General features: G+C 44.8%; 1 protein-coding gene across 2 annotated transcripts in view; it reads left to right on the top strand.

Annotated features, from left to right (window-relative positions):
* The window catches only part of SCUBE2 (signal peptide, CUB domain and EGF like domain containing 2), a gene marked incomplete at its 5' end in the record, with an annotated part of 68,917 nt that extends 49,388 nt beyond the window's left edge, over positions 1-19,529 (top strand). The window contains 7 exons of one of the 2 annotated variants that reach the window (XM_079709339.1): positions 5,348-5,518; positions 7,745-7,912; positions 8,630-8,791; positions 12,597-12,794; positions 14,219-14,371; positions 18,480-18,559; positions 19,228-19,529. In XM_079709339.1, the coding sequence (XP_079565465.1) occupies positions 5,348-5,518; positions 7,745-7,912; positions 8,630-8,791; positions 12,597-12,794; positions 14,219-14,371; positions 18,480-18,559; positions 19,228-19,380 (1,085 nt within the window). In that variant the 3' untranslated portion in view covers positions 19,381-19,529. The remainder of the gene's footprint in view (positions 1-5,347; positions 5,519-7,744; positions 7,913-8,629; positions 8,792-12,596; positions 12,795-14,218; positions 14,372-18,479; positions 18,560-19,227) is intronic. The other variant, XM_079709340.1, reaches the window with a different exon arrangement.
* Between the last annotated feature and the right edge of the window lie 1,553 nt (positions 19,530-21,082).

The raw sequence follows: 21,082 nt of genomic DNA, 5'->3' as shown, positions 1-21,082 counted from the left end.
CTCTTCGTTGTGGCGCGTGGGTTTCTCTCTGGTTGTGGCGCGCGAGCTCAGTAGCACCGCAGCATGTGGAATCTTAGTTCCCCCACCAGGGATTGAACCCTCATCCCCTGCATTGGAAAGCGGATTCTCAACCACTGGACCACCAGGGAAGTCCCTAATCTTTTTTTTTTTTTAAACTGAAGAACTTTAAAAAAATTATTTTTCTTTCAGTTTTATTGAGATATAATGGACATACAGTACTGTATAAGTTTAAGATGTACAACATAATGACTTGACTTACATGTGTCATGAGATGATGACCACAATAGGTTTAGTGAACCTCCATCATCTCGTATAGATACAACATTGAAGAAACAGAAAAAAAATGTTTCTCCTTGTGATGAGAACTCTTAGGATTTACTCTCTTAACAATTTTCATATGTAACATACAGCAGTGTCAATTATATTTATCATGTTATACATTGCATCCCTAGTACTTATTTATCTTATACCTGGAAGTTTGTATTTTTTGACCACCTTTATCCAATCTCCCTTTCTCCCACCCCCAAGCCCTGCACAGCCCTGGTAACCACAAATCTAATCTCTTTTTCTGTGAGTTTGTTTGTTTGTTTGTTTTTGAAATATAATTGATATACAACACTATGTTAGTTCCTGGTATGTGACACAGTGATTTGATATTTCTGTACATTTCAAAATGATCACCATGGTAAATCTGGTTTAACTACTAAACCAGTGAACCTTTCTTTATGTCTTATTTTTTAGATAAAAATTAATACACATAGATGTGAAAATGCTTTGCTCACACTCTGGATCATTTTGTAAATGTAAATGATACCCCTAAGGTGTATAGTATTCTACCTTGCAGACCACCAGTATAACCAGTGCCTTCTCAATACCAACACTAGCGTGGCCAAAAAATATCTTAAACTTGACATGTCTAAACAAAACATTTTATTCTCCTCTCTCCCTCCAAAATAAAACCCACTTCTCCCTCATCTCCTTCATCCCCCATCTCCGTAACTGGCATCCGTATTTGCCCAGTTGCTCAAGTTGAAAGCCTCAGCCTTCTTGGCCTCTCGTTCTGTCATGCTCCTTACTGAATCCATTAGCAAATCCTGTCAGATCTGCCTTTACATTATATGCTGAGCCTAACTAGTTTTCTCTTCCTCTGTTATTACCACTCTGTTCCAAACCACCACCACCTCCTGCCCAGTCTATTGCAATGGGCTCTGAATTGTTCTCCTTAGCCTTGCCTGTCTTCAGGCTGTTCTCCACACGGTAGCTAGAAGATCTTCTAGAAACATAAGTCAGATCATTTCACTGCCCCATTTGAAACCTCCAACACACTTTGAGTAAGGTCTAATTTCCTTACCATGACCTTCAAGAACCTCCGTAAGCTGGCCCTTGCTTGCTTTTAGAGTCCATATCCTATCACCCAGCCCCTTTCACTATGTTCCTGCTACATTGGCTCTTTTGCTGTTAGGCAATACCATCACAAGGCTGTTTCTCTCATTTCACTCTGCTGTCTGCTCAGAGAGGCCTTTCCTGACTACTCTTCTAAAATAGCATTCATGCAAACTCCATCCCCACCACTCTTTGCCTTACCCTCTCTGCCTGTTTTACTTTTCTTCATTACACTTAACTCTAGTTAGCATTCTACTATGTATTTATTTGTTTGCTCATTTATTGTTCATATTCTCCACTAGAATGAGAGCCCCGTTAGGGCAGGGCCCTGTCTGTCTCCTCTGCTGTATCTCCAACCCCCAGAACAGTACTCTGCACATAATCAGTGCTAAGTATTTAATTGAATAAATGAGTAGATAAATCTTCACAGGAACAACAGATGACGTCCCAAGGATAGTTGCCAACACTAAGAGAAAAGAGGGCCAAGGGCAAATCTTTGGAGAAATATTTAAATTGAGAGCAAAAGAGGCACTCTAGAGGAAGTGAAATCTCAGTCCCATTAACTAGGCATGAAGAAAACAGCATGCACTGGGGAAACTCAGCAAGGAAGGCGTCAAGTCTGGCTCATCTCTCTGCCCCAACTATGAGAATGTTTTCAAATAGCAAACTGAGCACACACCAAAAACCTGGACAGACGTGACAAATCAACCTCTCAGCCCAAGGGAATTCTCTCTCCTGTTATCCTGAAACACTCATTTAAAAGGAGTTCAAATCAGGATCCTGAGGCCACAGCACTGCCTCGAGCGCCATTGCCTCTGAGCCGTGACAAAGCAGCAGCTCCAGGAGACCCTGGGAATCCACGTGGGCTGCCTGTGGCTCTCCTTCAGAAGGCAAGGCATGATTCTTCAGAAAACAGTCAGATGCTGGAGAGTGACCTCTTTTATTAGGTTCACCATCTTAGCCACAGAGAGACCATAGTGTTTGTCCATAGCCTGAAATACTCAAAGGCCGGTGGTATTGAAAAGAGGGCCAGCCTTCAGGTCTCTTTGTCACCATTAATCCTGGTCCCCACTGGTCTCTCCCTTTTGCATCAGAAAGGCTTTCTTTTTTTGAAGGGGAGAGAAAACAGCTGTGCGGGATTTGAGAATGGGATTTTAATGGTCACTGAAGACACACAAAAGCTTTGCTGTGATCGCAAAGTGTTCTGGGGGCAATTGACTCCTTTGTCTGGGGCAGCAAAACAAGCTGGCTGCTCAAGGAGAAAAGAGAAGCAACTGGAACTGGCATTGAGGTCTCTTTAGGTCAGATCTTTAGCACATTTGCAAAGAGTTGTTTTCAGGAGTCTCTTCATGACATTTCAGAATCGCTTTTTAGTGTTTAGCCCATTTTTACCTTGTGAAAGGAACAAATTAATCTGGAAGGTGATTGCCATGGATTATTTCTGTATGTCTTTCTCTCTGGAAGGAAGATGGAAACTGTGAGTGACAAGATGAGCTTGTTTATGTGGAGCAGGCCTTTCACTGTGAGAAAAAAGAACTGGTGCCCTCTTTTCTGCAGGGCGGCTCAAGGGGCATTTCTCAGTCCTTTGCTCACTTGAGAAATTGCAACAGATGTGGGATATCTTGAGGCTTCACAAAATGTAACCTTGAAAAGGCTTTGCAGGGTTTCAATAGTTCTAAGAAGGAGTGGACAACCAGAGCAGCGGGAGTCCATCCAGTTACTCTTTGCAGAGAGAACCAGGTCCGTTCTTGTCCACCTATATGAAGGGGATCGTTTTCTTACAGAGGAACAGTGATAAAACAGACCAAACTGATCCAACTCTAAGTTATGATTCATGGGGCTGTTGGAATCATTGCCGTCGTATGGGCACTGTCCCTTTAGGTGAATGAGTGTTATGAAAACAGCCATTCCCAAAATGGACATGGCTTGGGCTAGAGGAGCTCCTAACAGCCCTGGTTTTATTTTCTTGCTGCCAGTCTTCATGACAGCTGGCTTGTTAGAGCCATGAAGGGGTTATGCTCTCATTTACTGGCCTGCTTTAGGCACTGGGATAGTCAGGTGGAACACAGGATAAAAAGCCATGAATTCCTAGTACATAATTCAGCTCAGCTTTTCATGGGAGGTGAGCTGAAACCAGAGTAATTATGGAAACCATTATCCTGTAGGGCTGCATTTAGAGACTAAGTCTGGAATTATAGGCTCTGTCTGCCAGAGTTCTGTGCATCATACCCATTATAATGTCGTTTGCCAAGAGTTTGGTTCACTTTTAATTTTTTAAAAAATGTCATTAAATTAATTAAAAATGATATGTGAATATTGTAAAAGAAAATCCAAACAATATAAATAGTATTAAGATTTAGACTTTAGAGTAGACTTTGATTGATATCATTTAATTGTAAAAATAATATTTGAAATGTGGCATGTTTCATCTTACTATGATTTTTTTTTAAAGCCTCAGTTTTCTTTAAATTATGGGATAAATAATGAAAAGACATTTTTATTGCTGGTAATAGAGAATTTTGCCATGTTTAACCCTAAAAGTACATATACAAATTGCATTTGTAGGGTAGGATGAAAACCAGTATTCCCCCTTACACACATTCAAGAGCTATAATAGCTAATTTTATCATGTGATATTTTGTTTTCTATTTCTTAGCAGCTTAGGTATAAAAGAAAATGTGTTTTATTCCAGTCAAACTCCCCAAATGCCCCATAGAGAATCCTTGGCAAAGTCTGGAATTGTGATTCAGTCAGCACTTTTATTCAATGACCTTTTTCCTCTTTAAACTCAAAGCTCTTGATCTCATTGTAGGTGTATTTCACAGATTAGCTTTGGGACCTTGGCCAAATTATTTAATGTCCCTAAGTCTCTGTTTCTGTGAAATGGAGCTAATCATAGCGCCTAGCTCCTTTGGGTGTTTCCAGAACTAAATGAGATAAAGTGTGTAAAGCTCGTGGCACAGTATCTAGTAGATCGTATGTACTCAACAAATGTCAGCCATCAGAAAGCCTGCTTTGGTGGTTATGATGATGTTCTTTAAATATTATACTAGGGAACCCACTTCAGTATATTTATATTCATATCCTAAAATAAGATATGAGCCCATGATTAACTAAGAACACCAAAATATATCAGAAGCAGAGTTTATTAATTTCCTTGTAGTTTATTCTTTCAGGAGACATTTACTAGGCTTTGCTCTTTGTAATGTATCAATTTTATTTCAAATATGAAGCATGGTGTTTTGCAGAGGTCATCTGTAAGACCCTTGAGATCACCCTCCCCACAGCCAACAGAGAGTGGGCTTTTTAAAACACAGCTTATGGTCGTATTCTTCTCCTTTCAATGGCTCCTTTACCTGCAGGATAAAATCCAAAGGCCTGGCATTCAAGGACTTTTTCAGTCTATCCCCAACCTTCCTTTCTTCTCTTTCCTCCCATATGTCAGGCATGAATCTTTACAACTTGCCGCTCGTCCTATCTGGGGAGCTCCTACTCATCCTTCAAGGCCTGACACAAATGTGGCCTCTTCTAGGAAGCCTTCCAGGATGCCACCAGCCAGAATTAATAGCCCCCTCCTCTCTATCCTTTCAGCACCAGTCCTGTGTTCAGTGAATGATTTTCACTTTTATACTCCTCCTGTGAAGTAGGGAATGTCATCAAGTGCTTGTGTTCAAAAATAATTAAGACCACTGTGATCCCTGCCCCCGAGGAGCTCATGGTCTAGGGAGAGAGGACCTGTAAATGCCTCTAACAGTGGGTGACAGAGACCATGGCAGAGAGGTGTGCACAGGGAACCCAGAGGTGGCGCACATTCTGTATTCAGGGGGTTTGTATGGGGGAGTGTGGGGTCAGTGCCATCTGTTTACCTTCATCTCTAGCACTCACATCATCCTTCCTTGGCCTCTGTGCCCTCACTGACAAGATCATTTCCCCCTTTGGCTAGTCAGTTGCAGGGCTGGAACATACTACGATGGAGTACAAGAACGCTGCATTTTATGTCCAAATGGAACCTTCCAAAATGAGGAAGGGCAAATCACATGCGAACCATGCCCAAGCCCAGAAAATCCTGGGGCCCTGGAGACTCCAGAAGCTTGGAATGCATCTGAATGTGGAGGTGAGAATGCCCTCTGTCCCTTCTTACTCCTCCAGTCTCCGGTATTGTTTAGCAGAAGGCATAAGTGCATCTCAATGCAGACAATGCGTACTGCACCGTGGAATTCCTACCAGCAGGGACCGTATTGGGCTCATCAGGGGCTCTCCAGTACCTAGCTCAGTCCCTGACACATGCTGAACAAATGAAAGAAGATCTGATAGAATACACTGACAGGAAAAAAATGTGTAAATGTTGCAATTGCATGTTTAATCACTGTAAATAAATATCCCCTGAGACCTGAGTGATCTCCCAGTGTGCAGGGACTACCTGAAAGTGTCAAAAAATGGAGGAAGTAGCGCTGATTCTTTTTCTAGCTTTGGTCTCAAAGTCAGAGCTTATTAATTTTTTTAAAAAAAGTATCCATCTGGTTATTTTGTTAAAACTCTGTGAAGAGTTTGTTTGTGTGTTGCATTTTTAGTTTTTATTTGTTTTTTAATTGAAGTATAGTTGATTTATAATGTTGTGTTAATTATTGCTGTACAGCTCAGTTATACCTGTATATACATTCTTTTTTAAAATATTCTTTTCCGTTATGGTTTATCACAGGATATTGAATATAGTTCTCTGTGCTGTACAGTAGGACCTTGTTGTTTATCCATTCCATATATACTAGCTTACATCTGCTAACCCCGCACTCCGGCTCCACCCCTTCCCCAACCCCCTCCCCCTTGGCAACCACCAGTCTGTTCTCTATGTCCGTGATTCTTGTAAAGAGTTTTTAATTGTCTTGTATAAAATGTTAACCCTGGAGCCACGCTTACTTAGGTTCTGTGGGCTTCTTTCCTATTTACTTTACTAGTAAATGTCTTTATTAAACAGGAGAAGGGCCAGCTGTACTGACACTCTTTGGGCTCAAATGGAAGGTGTGATTTGATGTGGCGATTTGTAGGTGATGTCCACGGCAGAGTGCGCCGGAGCTCTGGCAGCCCTGCCTCTCCTTCTAGTGATTCCCAGAGCCAGATTTAGTTCCCACCTAAATGACTTCAAACTCAAGTGCAGGACCTTTTCTGGTTTAAAAGTCAGATCCTCAGATTGACTGTGTGACTCCTAGCATACTTTGGCCTGTTATGAAATCCTGGAACTAACGGCGAGGTTGATAAGGAGGTACTTTGGGGCATCTGTTTACACTTGTGTGTGACCTTAATAAGATATATTTATAGTAAATCAGAATCTTAGTAATAATAATAATAATTGCTAATGTTTATTGTATACTTGCCTATACCAGGCATCATGCAGGCATTCATGAATAATTCCATGAGTTGTTCATATGGTTATTGTATCACTACAAAAACTTTATGAGGTTAAAGAGACTCATTCAAGGTCACACAGCCAAAGAGTGGAGGATGTGGAATCAGCAGCCAGGTCTGACAGATACCAGACTCCTCCCTCAGGTGTGTTTGTTAAATGCCATTATATCTGTACCTTATGGGTAGAAAGAAAACCATGAAAATTAATAGAGGAGAGATGATTAGGAATATAAGAGACGGCAGATTTTTATAGCATCTTGCCAATGCCAGGCCAATTCCTAAGGAACGTGTGCTTTTAGAAATTCTTTTGTTTATGGCAGTGATTCTTGTCATAAACTTAAAAAATATAATAAAGTAAGGTGTTTAAAATAAATAAATGCCTCTGGGTCCCTCTGTCAATGTGGATTGGATTGGTTGTATTTAGTACACTAATTGAGGGAGGCCAGGACACACCTCAGCATAAGGAGATGTAACTCAGTAAATATAATTGGTAAAAAGAGGAGACTCTTCCGTGACCAGAAGAGTCTTTATATCACTAGGATGTAATCAGCTGGGTGAGGGTGTACTTCTGGGTCAAATTACCACATTGACTGCAGGCAGAGAACCCTCTCTCTAGGGGCTCCTGCACTGCAGCGGCTGCCTGGGCCCTGGGTAGTCCTAAGCCTGCAGCCTACCCAGGCCTGCTCCATAATTCAGAAGGGTCCACACTTGTCTCCATCTTTGCACTGTGCTGTGTAGCCCTGTGTGTAAACATCAGGCACCCATATGCCACCTCGTCAGTGTCTGCAGCAGGGCCGGACAAAGTTTCTCTCACTGAGGTGGGAGCTGAGGTCCGCATAGGGCAGACAGGCCTGACCACATCTCTCTGATCTCATCTGCAGAGAGATGGGAGAGGCTCTGCCCCGGGGCCTTGCTCACCTAAGGTCATTGATCCCCGCAGGTCTGTGCCAACCTGGTGAGTATTCCGCGGATGGCTTTGCACCCTGCCAGCTCTGTGCCCTGGGCACATTCCAGCCTGAAGCTGGCCGTACTTCCTGCTTTCCCTGTGGAGGAGGCCTCCTCACCAAACACCTGGGAGCCACTTCCTTCCAGGACTGTGAAACCAGAGGTGAGGACTTGGCAGCTTGCCTCTTCCCAGAATTGAATTTCCCCTTTTGAGAACCATGGTAAAGCCCCAGTCAAGCTCAGCCGAGGTGCCCTGTGTGGGCCCCAGTGGCAGGGAGGACAGGTCCCCAGGGCCATTCGTCCCTGCTGGATGTGCAGGGAGCACAGGAACTCCCTAGACATGGTCCTCCCCTCCGAACGGGGCTGACTGCAAGACAGCCGGGGAGACGGGCAGGTTTAGTGCACAGGCTCCCTCTGCTCCTTGCTTCCAGGCCTCCTCTAGCTCCTCACCCTTACCTAGAGTTCTCCGCTCCCGAACAGGCCCTACGCCTTCTCCAGAGCCTCACCCCACTGCCTTCTGCAGGAGCCCAGCCCCAAGCCCGGGGTCAGCTCTGCGCCCCTCCATGCTCCCAGGCCCGCTGTGCATGAAGACAGAGCTGTGAGCGTTCATGCCTGACACGCGGCGCAGACAATGAACTCAGAAGATACACCCGTACCTCGTTCCCTTTGTGTTTTTCTCAGTGTCATGAGTCACAGGTCCCACCCAAGCTGGCTATTTAGGGAATTAAGTGTTGATTAGCCCCAGAGTAGTAGGAAAGCAGTACTTCATTTGGGCATAGACATTTCTGTCACAAACTGCGAAACCTTTCGTGTTACATCTGATGAAAATACAGTCTTTTTTTTTTCTTTTCGTTCTCTCCACCTTCCCCCACCCCTGCAGTTCAATGTTCACCCGGACATTTCTACAACACCACCACTCACCGATGTATTCGTTGCCCAGCAGGAACATACCAGCCAGAATTTGGAAAAAATAATTGTGTTTCCTGCCCAGGAAATACCACGACTGACTTTGATGGCTCCACAAACATAACCCAGTGTAAAAGTAGGTCTCTCTCTAAGGCTTTTCACAGTCCTTGATTAAGAGGGCAAGCACCTGGGTCCACCTAGGGGGGCGGGTTGGCAGGGGTCCCTGGTTCATTCAGGACCACAGAGCCGTTGTTAGCCCTCCTCAGGGCTCTGCAGGTCAGTGCTGGACCTGCAGGCACTCACCTGTATCGATCCAGGCTACTTCTCCAGGCACATTCACAAGCTGTACTTGCTGTAATTTGCTCCCAAGGGTAATATGTCAGTTCAGCCCTGTTCAGCAAGCCCTGTTTGAGGACCTGTTATGTGCCAGGCAATGCAAGCAGAATCAGTCCCTGACCCTGTAGCAGCACAGGCTGCGGGACTGCAGAGGAAAGAGCTACTCCCTCTGGAGAGATGCGGAAAGGCTTTGACAGGGCAGGAGAAGGTTTTGATGGGGAGGGTTGGGGGAGAGTGGGAGAAAGAACTTCACGCCCAAGAGAGCAGCTGGGAGGAAGCACAGACTCAGAAAAGTGAAAGGCTTTATGGGAAGAGACCCCTGGACCTGATCATGGAACGTGCTGCAGGGAGTCTGAAGCAGACCAAAAAAGAAAGCCTTGTTGACTGGGAAAAAAAAAAAAAAAAAAAAAGCACAACCTAAAAGTTGGGAGTTATGTTTTATTCGGCTCACAAAACTGAGAACTTAAGCCCCGGACACAGCCTCTCTGATAGCTCTGAGGGACTGCTCCAAAGAGGAAGGGGAGGAACCAGGATATATATGAGTTTTTGCAACAAAGACCAGGTAGTCGGAACATCAAGATTACTGTTAATTAAACAAGACCCAATATTGCAAGGTAAGGAAGTTAGCGCTTTTCTGTGTAAGGGAAGATGCAAGAGTCTGGGCTCACTGAAATCGTTCCTTTGATCTGCACCTCAGCTCTCTGGGGCCAGTATCCTGTGCTTTCTCATCCTGAGTCTCCTCAGGGTGCATCATTTGGGGTGGCTGCAGTGTGATGGCTTGATGGTCGCAACATCCTTTGTATACTGACATGGCAGGCAACATTTCTTTTTTTTAATTTTACTTATTTTTATTTATTTATTATTTTTGGCTGTGTTAGGTCTTCGTTGCTGTGTGCGGGCTTTCTCTAGTTGCGGCGAGTGGGGGCTACTCTTCGTTGCGGTGCGTGGGCTTCTCATTGCGGTGACTTCTCTAGTTGCGGAGCACGGGCTCTAGAGCACGGGGGCTTCAGTAGATGCAGTGCATGGGCTCAGTAGTTGTGGCTTGTGGGCTCTAGAGCGCAGGCTTAGTAGTTGTGGCACACGGGCTTAGTTGCTCTGCGGCATATGGGACCTTCCTGGACCAGGGCTCGAACCTGTGTCCCCTGCATTGGCAGGTGGATTCTTAACCACTGTGCCACCAGGGAAGTCCAGCGTTTTTTCATTGACTGTCTTGACTGCCACACTAGGGAGCTTAGTTTGTATTCTGTAGGAATGGGGAGGTAAATCATTCAAGGACTTGCTGTTTGGACTTGGTTTATTTGCTTGTTTGTTTTTAACTATTGTGTAAAATTCTCTAGTAAAGGCCAGCTGACAACCTCAGCTGGTTCAGCAACGTAGGGGAGCAAGAGACCTCCCCAAACTGGAAGAGTAGAGGATTGAAGGGGGCAGTGAATCACTTGAATTTATGACTGGAAGCTTATCTAGTTTTCTCTCTATCCCAACGAAGCCCTTTTAACAACATCCTCACAAGTAGCTGTCTAGTCTCTTTTTCGTTAAATTAAAAAAATTTTTTAACATCTTTATTGGAGTATAATTGCTTTACAATGGTGTGTTAGTTTCTGCTTTATAACAAAGTGAGTCAGCTATATGTATACATATATCCCCATATCTCCTCCCTCTTGTGTCTCCCTGCCACCCTCCCTATCCCACCCCTCTAGGTGGTCACAAAGCACCGAGCTGATCTCCCTGTGTTATAAGGCTGCTTCCCATTAGCTAGCTATTTTACATTTGGTAGTGTATATAAGTCCATGCGACGCTCTCACTTCGTCCCAGCTTACCCTTCCCCCCGCCGTGTCCTCAAGTCCATTCTCTACATCTGCATCTTTATTCCCATCCTGCCCCTAGGTTCTTCATAACCATTTTTTTTTTAGATTCCATATATATGCATTAGCATATGGTATTTATTTTTCTCTTTCTGACTTACTTCACTCTGTATGACAGACTCTAGGTCCATCCACCTCACTACAAATAACTCAGTTTCATTTCTTTTTGTGGCTGAGTAATATTCCACTGTGTATATGTACCACATCTTCTTTATCCATTCATCTGTCAATGGGCATTTAGGTTGCTTCCACTTCCTGGCTATTGTAAGTACAGCTGCAGTGAACATTGTGGTACATGACTCTTTTGTTTGTTTGTTTTGTTTTTTGCGGTACACGGGCCTCTCACTGTTGTGGCCTCTCCCGTTGCGGAGCACAGGCTCCGGACATGCAGGCTTAGCGGCCGTGGCTCACGGGCCTAGCCGCTCTGTGGCATGTGGGATCTTCCCGGACCGGGGCACGAACCCATGTCCCCTGCATCGGCAGGCGGACTCTCAACCACTGCACCACCAGGGAAGCCCCTGTTTGCTTTTTTGATATAGAGCTGCATGAGCTCTTTGTATATTTTGGAGATTAATTCCTTGTTGGCTGCTTCGTTTGCAAGTATTTTCTCCCATTCTGTGGGTTGTCTTTTCATTTTGTTTGGTCTCTTCTTGAATACCTGCCTTAACAAGAAGCTTACTGCCGCTCATAATATCCTAGTCTGTTGGTAGATTAGACTTGGGAAGTTCACAGTGTAAGAAGATTCTTTTCCCCATCAAGATGAAATGTTTCCTTGCCTTCCCACCCCTGGTTCTTGGTTGGCCCTTAGGAGCTGCATGGCACAGTTCCTCAGGTAGCCGGTCAGGCTCGGAGGCAGTTTTCTTGACTCCATGACTCTCTCCTCTCCCTCTTCTCTTCCAGGAGCAAAAGGCTGTTTTTTTGTTTTTTTGTGTTTTTTTCCTACTGGGAATAATAAATCCCAGTTACAACTAGAGAGGCCAAAGGTAATCCTTCAACATCTTCTCTTGAACAGGTTCACCTGACAGATTTAAACATTAAGCTCCTTTAGGGCAAGAATATTTGTTGGATGAGTGGAGATTCAGTGAGTGAAGTGTGGCTGAGGTGGTGTGTGTGTGTGTGTGTGTGGGTGTGTGTGTGTATACACACAAGTGTGTACACTCCTTGCCTTTGGTGCCAGAGGTGAGTATCCAGCATGACCTATACTGACTGATAGCTGAATGGAATTCTCTTCCCCACTTAAAAATAAAATGTGGTCTTGACCAGAGAGAAAAGTGAAAGAGTATGGCTGTCATGTCTTCATCAGAGATCTCTAGGAAAGGGTCAAATATCCTTTGCTGAGCAGTAAGCTCTATTCTCCCTATTTTGACAGACCTACAAGTTCTGTGCCATGCGTTCTCCTGGCACTTGGACTTTGTAAACAAAACAGTAAAAACTAAAGTTATCCTTTTGTTTCACAAACACCTGTCCCTGACCTTGAATGCCTTCAAGTTAATGAGAAAATGATGCCCTGGGAACCCAGAGGGGTGGGCTCTGTGTGGGAAGTTGATGTAGTTGGGCTCCCAATGGGGGCTGTGGGCACTACAGGGCAGACTCATTCCTGCGATGGTGTCATTTCCAGGGGCAATAGGGTTCTCCTCAGCCGAGCGGGGGCTGGCCATGACATCATTGTTATTATTATTTTTTGACCATGACATTATGGCGGCTGTGTTGTGCCTTTGTAACTCCTGGCATTTCCTCTTCCAGACAGAAGATGTGGAGGGGAGCTAGGTGATTTCACTGGATACATCGAATCCCCAAACTACCCAGGCAATTACCCTGCCAACACAGAATGTACCTGGACCATCAACCCACCCCCCAAGCGCCGCATCTTGATTGTGGTCCCTGAGATCTTCCTGCCCATAGAGGATGACTGTGGAGACTACCTGGTGATGCGGAAAACTGGTGCGTCTCAACTGTCTGCTCCCCTCCCCTGCTGAGGCCAGCTGGAAATCCTGATGGCACGCTGCCTGGCTTTATTATTTAAAACATTTTTTTATTGAAGTATAGTTGATTTACAATATCATGTACGTTTCAGGTGTACAGCACAGCAATTCAGTCATATATATGTTTGTGTGTGTATATATATATATATATATATATATATATATTCTTTTTCAGATTTTTTTCCCTTATAGGTTATTACATAATATTGAGTATAGTTCCCTGTGCTTTACAGTAGGTCCTTGTTGGTTATGCTTGGCTTTAAATGGGAGAAGCAGGCCTAGAATGCCACCTCGTATTAGAACAGAGATGGGACATGAGTTTCTAGAGTTTTCCAAGAAAACAAAATTTAGACAAAAACCACAGGTTGAGGCCTCCTGTTGAACCCTAGAGGAAGCGATCCTGCAGGGCAGTCTTCCCTCTGTGCTCACTGGGAACCCTCTTCCACACGGACACAGAGTGTCAGTGAAGCTCATGCAGGGCTGGCTTCAGGACCCCAGACACTTGCCTCACCCTGGGAAGCAACTCATGGCTTAGGGACTGACCAAGACAAAGGGCATGGTCCAGCCAGGAGGGACCCGCCTCCCATCCTGATGCATGACCCAGTGTCCATAAAAGGATACTGTCATCCACGCAGCTTAGAGGCAGTGTCATGAGGGGGCTCTGCCTGGATCTGAATCCCAGCTCCACCTCTTATTAGTTCTGTGATCTTGGGAATACATTTGGGAACTTTCTGTGCCTCAGAGTGCTCGTCTGTTAAAATGGGGATAATAATAGTTGCTACCTCATAGGGTTATCATGAGGAATAAATGCATTTTTATTTGTAAAGCACTTAGAATAATAATGACACATACTACGTAAGTATTTGCCATTCTTATTAGTGGTTACAATGTCTGAAGTCAGGTGTGGGTTTGAATCCTGATTTTTCCACATACTGGCTGTGTGACCCTGGGCAAGTAATTAATTTCTCCGTAAGTGAGATAACCACTACACCAACTTCCTCTGGTTTTGGGGGGTGGGGGTTAACTGAGATAAAAGTCTATAAAGTGCAGAGCACACTGCCTTGTCTAAGGATCCATGCAGTGAATGGCGGAGATTATTACCAGGTTACAGCAGGTTGGCCCGGCAATGTGAGAGCCCTGACCTCAGCTCCTGCAGTGAGTGCTGCAGCCTGGGCTGCTGCTGTTTGCCAGCCATGGGCCTTGCAGTTAGCCTTCCCTGGAGCCCACAATCACGACTGTGGCCCTTACAAGGACTCAGCTGGTCCTGAAGAGCCCTTGTACATAACTTGTTTTGTGGTGTGAGTATTTGAAAAGATGAGTGTTCATTGTCTGCAGGCTCAGTGATGAGTCTTGAACCCCATCCCCTCCAACTTCCCTTGGCAGCTTCGTCCAATTCTGTGACAACGTATGAAACCTGCCAGACCTACGAACGCCCCATCGCCTTCACCTCCAGATCCAAGAAGCTGTGGATTCAGTTTAAGTCCAATGAAGGGAACAGCGCCAGAGGGTTCCAGGTCCCGTATGTGACATACGATGGTAAGCACTGTGAAGCCCAGGCTGCAGCATGAGTAAGAAGGTTCTCGGCTTTGAACAGAATCAACTCCTGGGCCAGCTGGTAGACTGCTGACAAGCACGCATGCTCAGAAAGGCAGGCAGGATACAGAGAAGGGACATCGCTGACTCACAGGTGCCAAGTTTTAAACAGGCATTTGGGGTCACTGCCTACAAGGATAAAAAGATGTTTTAGAAAGTAAATGAAAGTGAGCGTAGCTTTGTGGGTCAGAACATGGGCGATGGAGTCAGCCAGGTTGGTTTTAATCTCTTCTGCAACTTTGTGGATGTTACTTACCATCTCTAGGCTTCATTTTCTCAGTGTGTAAATAAGGATAATCATTAGACTTAATGTGAGAGTTCAATAGGATAATCCGTAAAGGACTTGGTGCAGTGCCTGGCACATAGTAAATACTCAATAAATATTAACTTACTACAATTGCAGCTTTTTTAATACAGAATCCTAGGGAATGAGGAAGAAGACCTGAGTTCTGGTCTTGTCTCTGCCACTAACTTGCTGTGTAACTTTGGGCAAATTAGATGACTTCTCTGGTTTCATTTTCTTCTTGTTAAATGAAGGGGTGGCCTGTGTGAGCCCTGGGGCCCTACCAAGCTCTGAGACTTGGGTGGCAAACATTTACTAGGAACACAAAATGAACTGGACCTTGTCCTGGAGGACCTCCTAACCTAGCGGGGGAACAGTTTTCTGTTCATCATGAACTTATTCATTCATCCATGCCACAAATATTTAATGAGCATCTAGTATGCCAGGTATTGGGTGAGGTGCTGGAGACAACACGGTTAGTGACAGAGATACAAAAAAGAATATGGTGCCATAGATGCTCCAACGAGGCATGTACAAGGCTCTGTGTGAGACAGAAAAAGGGGCAGCCATTCATTTTGCATGTGTTTTTGGAAAGAATAGAGCAAAGTCTCAAGAGATTTGGGTCTTGAAAGAATATGTAAGTTTTCTTATAAATGGGAGGAAGAACATTCAGGAAAAGGGAATGACATAGGCCAAAGAATGGAGTACCTGGCATGTTGGGGACTAATGATTTTGCCAGTTGGTAGGGTGAATGGGGCTCAGCAGTGAGAGGTGAGGTTAGAAGCAGGGGGAGTTAGGCTATGAAGAGTCTCGAGTGTCAAGCTCAGAAGGGTGGACCTAATCTTATAGGGAGCCACTGAAGATTTTTAGGCAGACAGGTGTGAAAAGTAGGTGTTTTGGAAAGACAATATTCTATGGAGTTCCTAAAAACACCTCACATAGTTTATTTCTAACATGTGACAAACTCTAGAATCATCATCCTGGTGCCTGAAACCATGTCAAACACTAAGACAAGGGCCCTTAGTATCAGACTCCTAAGTGGACACACATGGCTCCCAGGTGGCTCTGCTGGGATTCAGAGCATCTTATCTCCCCAAAGGCAGCCAGCCAACAACCTCCCCCATCTAGGATCAGGAAGGAGCCAAAAAGCCACAGAGACTCCAGAACAAATGTCACCAAAGTTCACACATTTTAGTCAGGCTGTTCTCAACTCTGTGACACATGAAAACGTCTTGATTTTTTTCTTTAATTCAAATAAAGGGTTGTAGCTTGAACCAGGGGAAATGACATATAACCCTGGTTAGGCCCACAAGAGTGTGTCTGAAATGTATGGACACCAAGGGGAGAAGAGAGGGTGCGGGTGGGATGAATTGGGAGATTGGGATTGACATATATACACTAATATGTATAACATAGATAACTAATGAGAACCTGCTGTATAGCACAGGGAACTCCACTTCGCTGTACAGTAGAAACTAACACAACATTGTTAAACAACTATACCCCAATTAAAAAAAAAATTGTGTCTGTCACAGCAGAAAATAGTTGAAAACTGCTGTTTTGGCCATGCAGAAGCCTTTCAGGTCTTCACCAGAGCCTATTTAATTTTTTCTTTCAACCTATATTTCAGACAGTTTTGATATCTGGTTCCAAGCCCAGAAGAACAGCAGTCACATTGAGAAGGGGCAGCTGAGGCTGCTACAAACTAGCCCACTGGCCTGGAGAGCAGGGAGCACTGTAGCTGCGGCTAACGTGCTGAGCTTATGAGGACCAGGCATATGCCAAGTGCCCGTGACACGGCACATTCCTCACAGCCACCCATACAGTGGACACGACTCTCCTGATTTTACAGATGAGGCCACTCTGGCTTAGAGATTTAAGTAACTGCCGGAGAGCACAGCAGGACAAAGTTGCAGGGGTCTTTGGGATTCCTGAGTTCTTACCCACAACACTGGAGTGCTTTTCTCATGACAGCTGGAGCAAGTGAGGAGACACAGTAGTTCTTTTTTTTTAAAATAAATTTATTTAGTTAGTTAGTTTTGGCTACACTGGGTCTTCGTTGCTGCATGCGGGCTTTTCTCTAGTTGCGGTGAGCTGGGGCTACTGTTCGTTGTGGTGAGCAGGCTTCTCATTGCGGTGGCTTCTCTTGTTGCAGAGCACGGGCTCTAGGCGCACAGGCTTCAGTAGCTGTGGCATGCGGGCTCAGTAGTTGTGTCTCGCGGGCTCTAGAGTGCAGGCTCAGCAGTTGTGGCACACAGGCTTAGTTGCTCTGCAGCATGTGGGATCTTCCCGGGCCAGGGCTTGAACTCATGTCTCCTGCATTGGCAGGCGGATTCTTAACCACTGTGCCTGACACTGGGAAGCCCGACACTGTAGTTCTTAAAAGCAGAGGAAAGATTTTTTAAAAAGATGGTGGTTTAGGGCTTCCCTGGTGGCGCAGTCGTTGAGAGTCCGCCTGCCGATGCAGGGGACACGGGTTCGTGCCCCGGCCCGGGAAGATCCCACATGCCGCGGAGCGGCTGGGCCCGTGAGCCATGGCCGCTGAGCCTGCGCGTCCGGAGCCTGTGCTCCGCAATGGGAGAGGCCACAAGAGTGAGAGGCCCGCGTACCGCAAAAAAAAAAAAAAAAAGACGGTGGTTTGGAAGCATTTGGGATAGTGGCAAACAGGTCTCTAGAACAGTGACAGGTGTTCCTAATGGTGAACTCCTCATCAAAAGGAGCTAATTCTCTGAGGTAGAGACTCTGCAGTAGAGGAATTCAAGATTAAAAAGAAAAAATGGTACCCTTATTCATATTTTATAGATTTTGTATTCACGAAAATGAAAGGATAAGAAGAAAGAGACCACATGAATAGAGGACCAGTGATATTGTACATGTATTAAATTAGTAATTATGAGTATTATCCTATGAATTTCCATTTCCCATCACTTGACCAGGAGAAACTTTTTCTCCCACACAGTTCCAGTGATGTTCTTATGATTTGTTTGGATTTGTTGCACATAATATGCGTACAAAGAGGCATTCTTTTCTGCCCGGAATTTAAAAAAGATTGTGTTTTGCATATGCTTGATTTGAATTATGACTGTAGGAAATAGGCTAGACTTTGAAATGCTACTGATGCATCAAGGAAGATGAGGACTAAGAGTTGAGCAGCATGAAGATCACTGGTGACCCCAACAAGCAGTTTTGGAGGAGTGGTGGGGGCCAGAGTTGACTGGAATGGGTGTGAGAGAGAAAGAAAGGAATCAAATTGGAGATAGTGAGTGCTGACAATTCTTTCAAGGAGTTTTGCTACAAAGGGGAGCGGAGATGTGGGATGGAAGCTGGAGGGAGAAATGAGGTCTAGAGAGGGTTTTTCTTAAAAACATTGGAGACACAACAGCATGTTTGCATGCTGATGTGAAAGACCAGCAGAGAGAGAATTTCATCACGTAGGAAAGGAAGGGCAGAATTAGTGGAAAAACGTCCTTGATTTGGTGAGAGAAGATGGAGCTGGTAAGCAAAGTGGAGGGATGGGTCTTGGCTGGATGTACAGAGGTTCATCTGAGGGAGGAACAGGAGAGATGGGTGCAGACGCTGGTGGGTACGAGGAGGTAGCGGGTGAGTCTGTGGAAGTCCTCTCTGATTGCCTTCTTAGTATCAGAGGGGTCCTTGTTCTGATGGCAGCTACAGAAGGGGCATTTCTCAGAACCTTATTTGAAAAATGAAAGAGTCAACCTGGGAAGAACTAAAGCATACAAATGCAAAATATGTCCTTTATTCAAACAGAGGACTACCAGGAACTCATTGAAGACATAGTTCGAGATGGCAGGCTCTACGCATCAGAGAACCATCAGGAAATACTGAAGGTGAGTATGCATCCAAGGTGGCCACGGCAGTCACCCACAGGGCTCGCCAAGCGCCACCGAGGAAGGGTTTCCTCTTGCTACCTTTCAGACACTGAGCCTGCTCTGGGCTGAGGTCCATTTTATATCTTCACCAGACTTAGTTTTTTTTAAAAAAATACTTAAGGGGCCATTTTTAGTGTTGTCAAATAAAGTTGTATTTTTTAGTTTGGAAATGTGTGGAGGAGCAGTGGGAAACTTGTTTATCAGAAATCCAAGCCAGCGGCAACTCATGTTTCCATGTTCATTCTCCAAATAGTTGAAGATTCTTGGCTCCTTGCCCATCCTTCCTGCCTGAAGTCCACCAAATTTTAGATACTTATAAGTATAAATAAACACTTGCCACATCACTAACGCTATAAATATTCCCCAAATTCCAAAGTTATCACGTGGTTTAGAAAAACAATTTTTTACATATTAAATTTTTAAAGTAAAAGTAATATGTGCTCTTTATAGATACTTAGGAAACAAAAATTGGGACTAAAAAAGATAAAAATCAGAGGAAACAGTTTTCACAAAGTGTTTTTCAGCTGATCAACCTACCGCCTAACAGTGGGACATTATAGTTCCATTGGCAAAATGTCATAATGTTAAAATATTTTGGCCCAGTAACAAAATTCTGTTCTTTTCAGGATAAGAAACTGATCAAGGCTCTGTTTGATGTTCTGGCCCACCCCCAGAACTATTTCAAGTACACGGCCCAGGAGTCCCGGGAAATGTTTCCAAGATCCTTCATCCGATTGCTCCGTTCCAAAGTGTCCAGGTTTCTGAGGCCTTACAAATGAGCCTGCCCACGTGCCACTCAGCACAGCATTGGGCTGTGGGCTGGTGGAACACAGCGATCTGCTTCTGCAGCCAGCATAGCCGGATAACGCTGCCTCTAGTAGCAGTGGCTGGTTAGAGTTCAATTTTTATAGATAATACAGATATTTTGGTAAATTGAACTTGGTTTTTCTTTCCCAGCATTGTGGATGTGGACTGAGAACGGCTTTGAGTCTTACTCGCTTCTCATTGCTGTGGGCACGTGTCTTGGATGTGTCAAGGGCTGGCTGAGCAGGACTCCAGTCAGCTCAGGTGAGATGCACGTGTCCTTCTTGGTCCTCACTCCTCCTTGAGGGGGCTGCCTTGTCTGAGACTTCAGCTTCTTCCAGCATAGTCCTCCCTAAAGGAACCCTCTGCATTCAGGTGTCGGCTCCGACCAGGCAGAGCAGGAAAGGGGGGAGGGAGGGAGGGAGAGTCCTCCAGGCATCATCTACCTACCTGGGACCTGGGAGGACTCGGTGACTCCACAGCCTTCTCCAGCCTGTGTGACCGAAGCTTGAGTCCTAAGCAGTGATCACTAGAAATTACTTACAGCAGAAAGAATTAGAAATAAAAAGATAGAAACTAAGCACTTCCACAGACATCGTAATGTAGACCTATCGATGGCCTTCCCTGTTGCCAGTTTCCACCTCAGAGCAAATGCACAGTGCTTGTCTTACACCTTCAGCTGTGCCTTCAGGGCACCACTCTTCTGGGTGCTGCGATAGAGCCTGGAGAGTTCAGACAGGATGTGATCTCCTCGATGGATGAGAATCCATCCATCATGAAAAGGAGATTTCACACACCCCGAGTCAATACCGCCAAGGGTTCTCCTTCCTCTGTGGGCTTCTCAGCACAGGGCGTGCGAGGTCCAGGTGCGACGTGGTACAGACCAGCCTGTCATGTTTGCCTTCCTTCCCCTCGCCAAGCTCAGAGCCTGACTGGGGTCCAAGGGCACGGGCTGCACGGCTCAGGGTGGTCTCAGGCCCTTAATGGTCACCCACTGCCGGAAGCACACAAATCCCGGCCTATCAGTACTGCAGAATCATCTCACTTTCTCTCGGCACAGTGGGACCTCACAGTCACTTTCTCCCACAGGAATTTGATATTTCAATATTATTGAATTTTTAAAAATTGAAATCCACAGGCAAAAATCTCATTACAGTGAATAAAAAAGACTTCTATCAAACAAGCTGCCATTTCCCTAATGAATGGGCTGACTACACACAACCATAGTGTTTTATTTCAGTAGCAAACTAACTCTGCACACAATCAATTCTCTACACCAAAGTACCAAAAAAAAAAAAAAAAAGATTAACAAACATTTTTGAAGAAAACAAAGATTATTTCATTTATTGTTGAATTCTCTTTTCACCACAGTGTTTTGTTTTTTAACCTATTAATAACATTGAGGTTTTAAAAGCCCAATCAAACTTTAAAAAATTTATTTGGATGGCCCTAAATACCCATTTCTAAGTCTCTCTTCAAAAATTTGAGCATCTTCATTTTAAAAAATAATCATTAATACAAGTACTTGGAATTGGTGATGCCGGAACTTGGCCTACATTTCTGAGTCTGACCCTAAGATGAAAATTCAAATGTAATATAACGTGAGTTAATGACCTGACCCATGGCAGCAGAACTGCGCCACCCCGTCCAAGCATGTTAGTAACTTTGTCCTTAGGA

Source organism: Hyperoodon ampullatus (genome assembly GCF_949752795.1).
Source record: "Hyperoodon ampullatus genome assembly, chromosome: 7".
NCBI lineage: Eukaryota > Metazoa > Chordata > Mammalia > Artiodactyla > Ziphiidae > Hyperoodon > Hyperoodon ampullatus.
The sequence above is the reverse complement of the archived record's forward strand: the minus strand, read 5'-3'. Positions and strand labels throughout refer to the sequence as shown.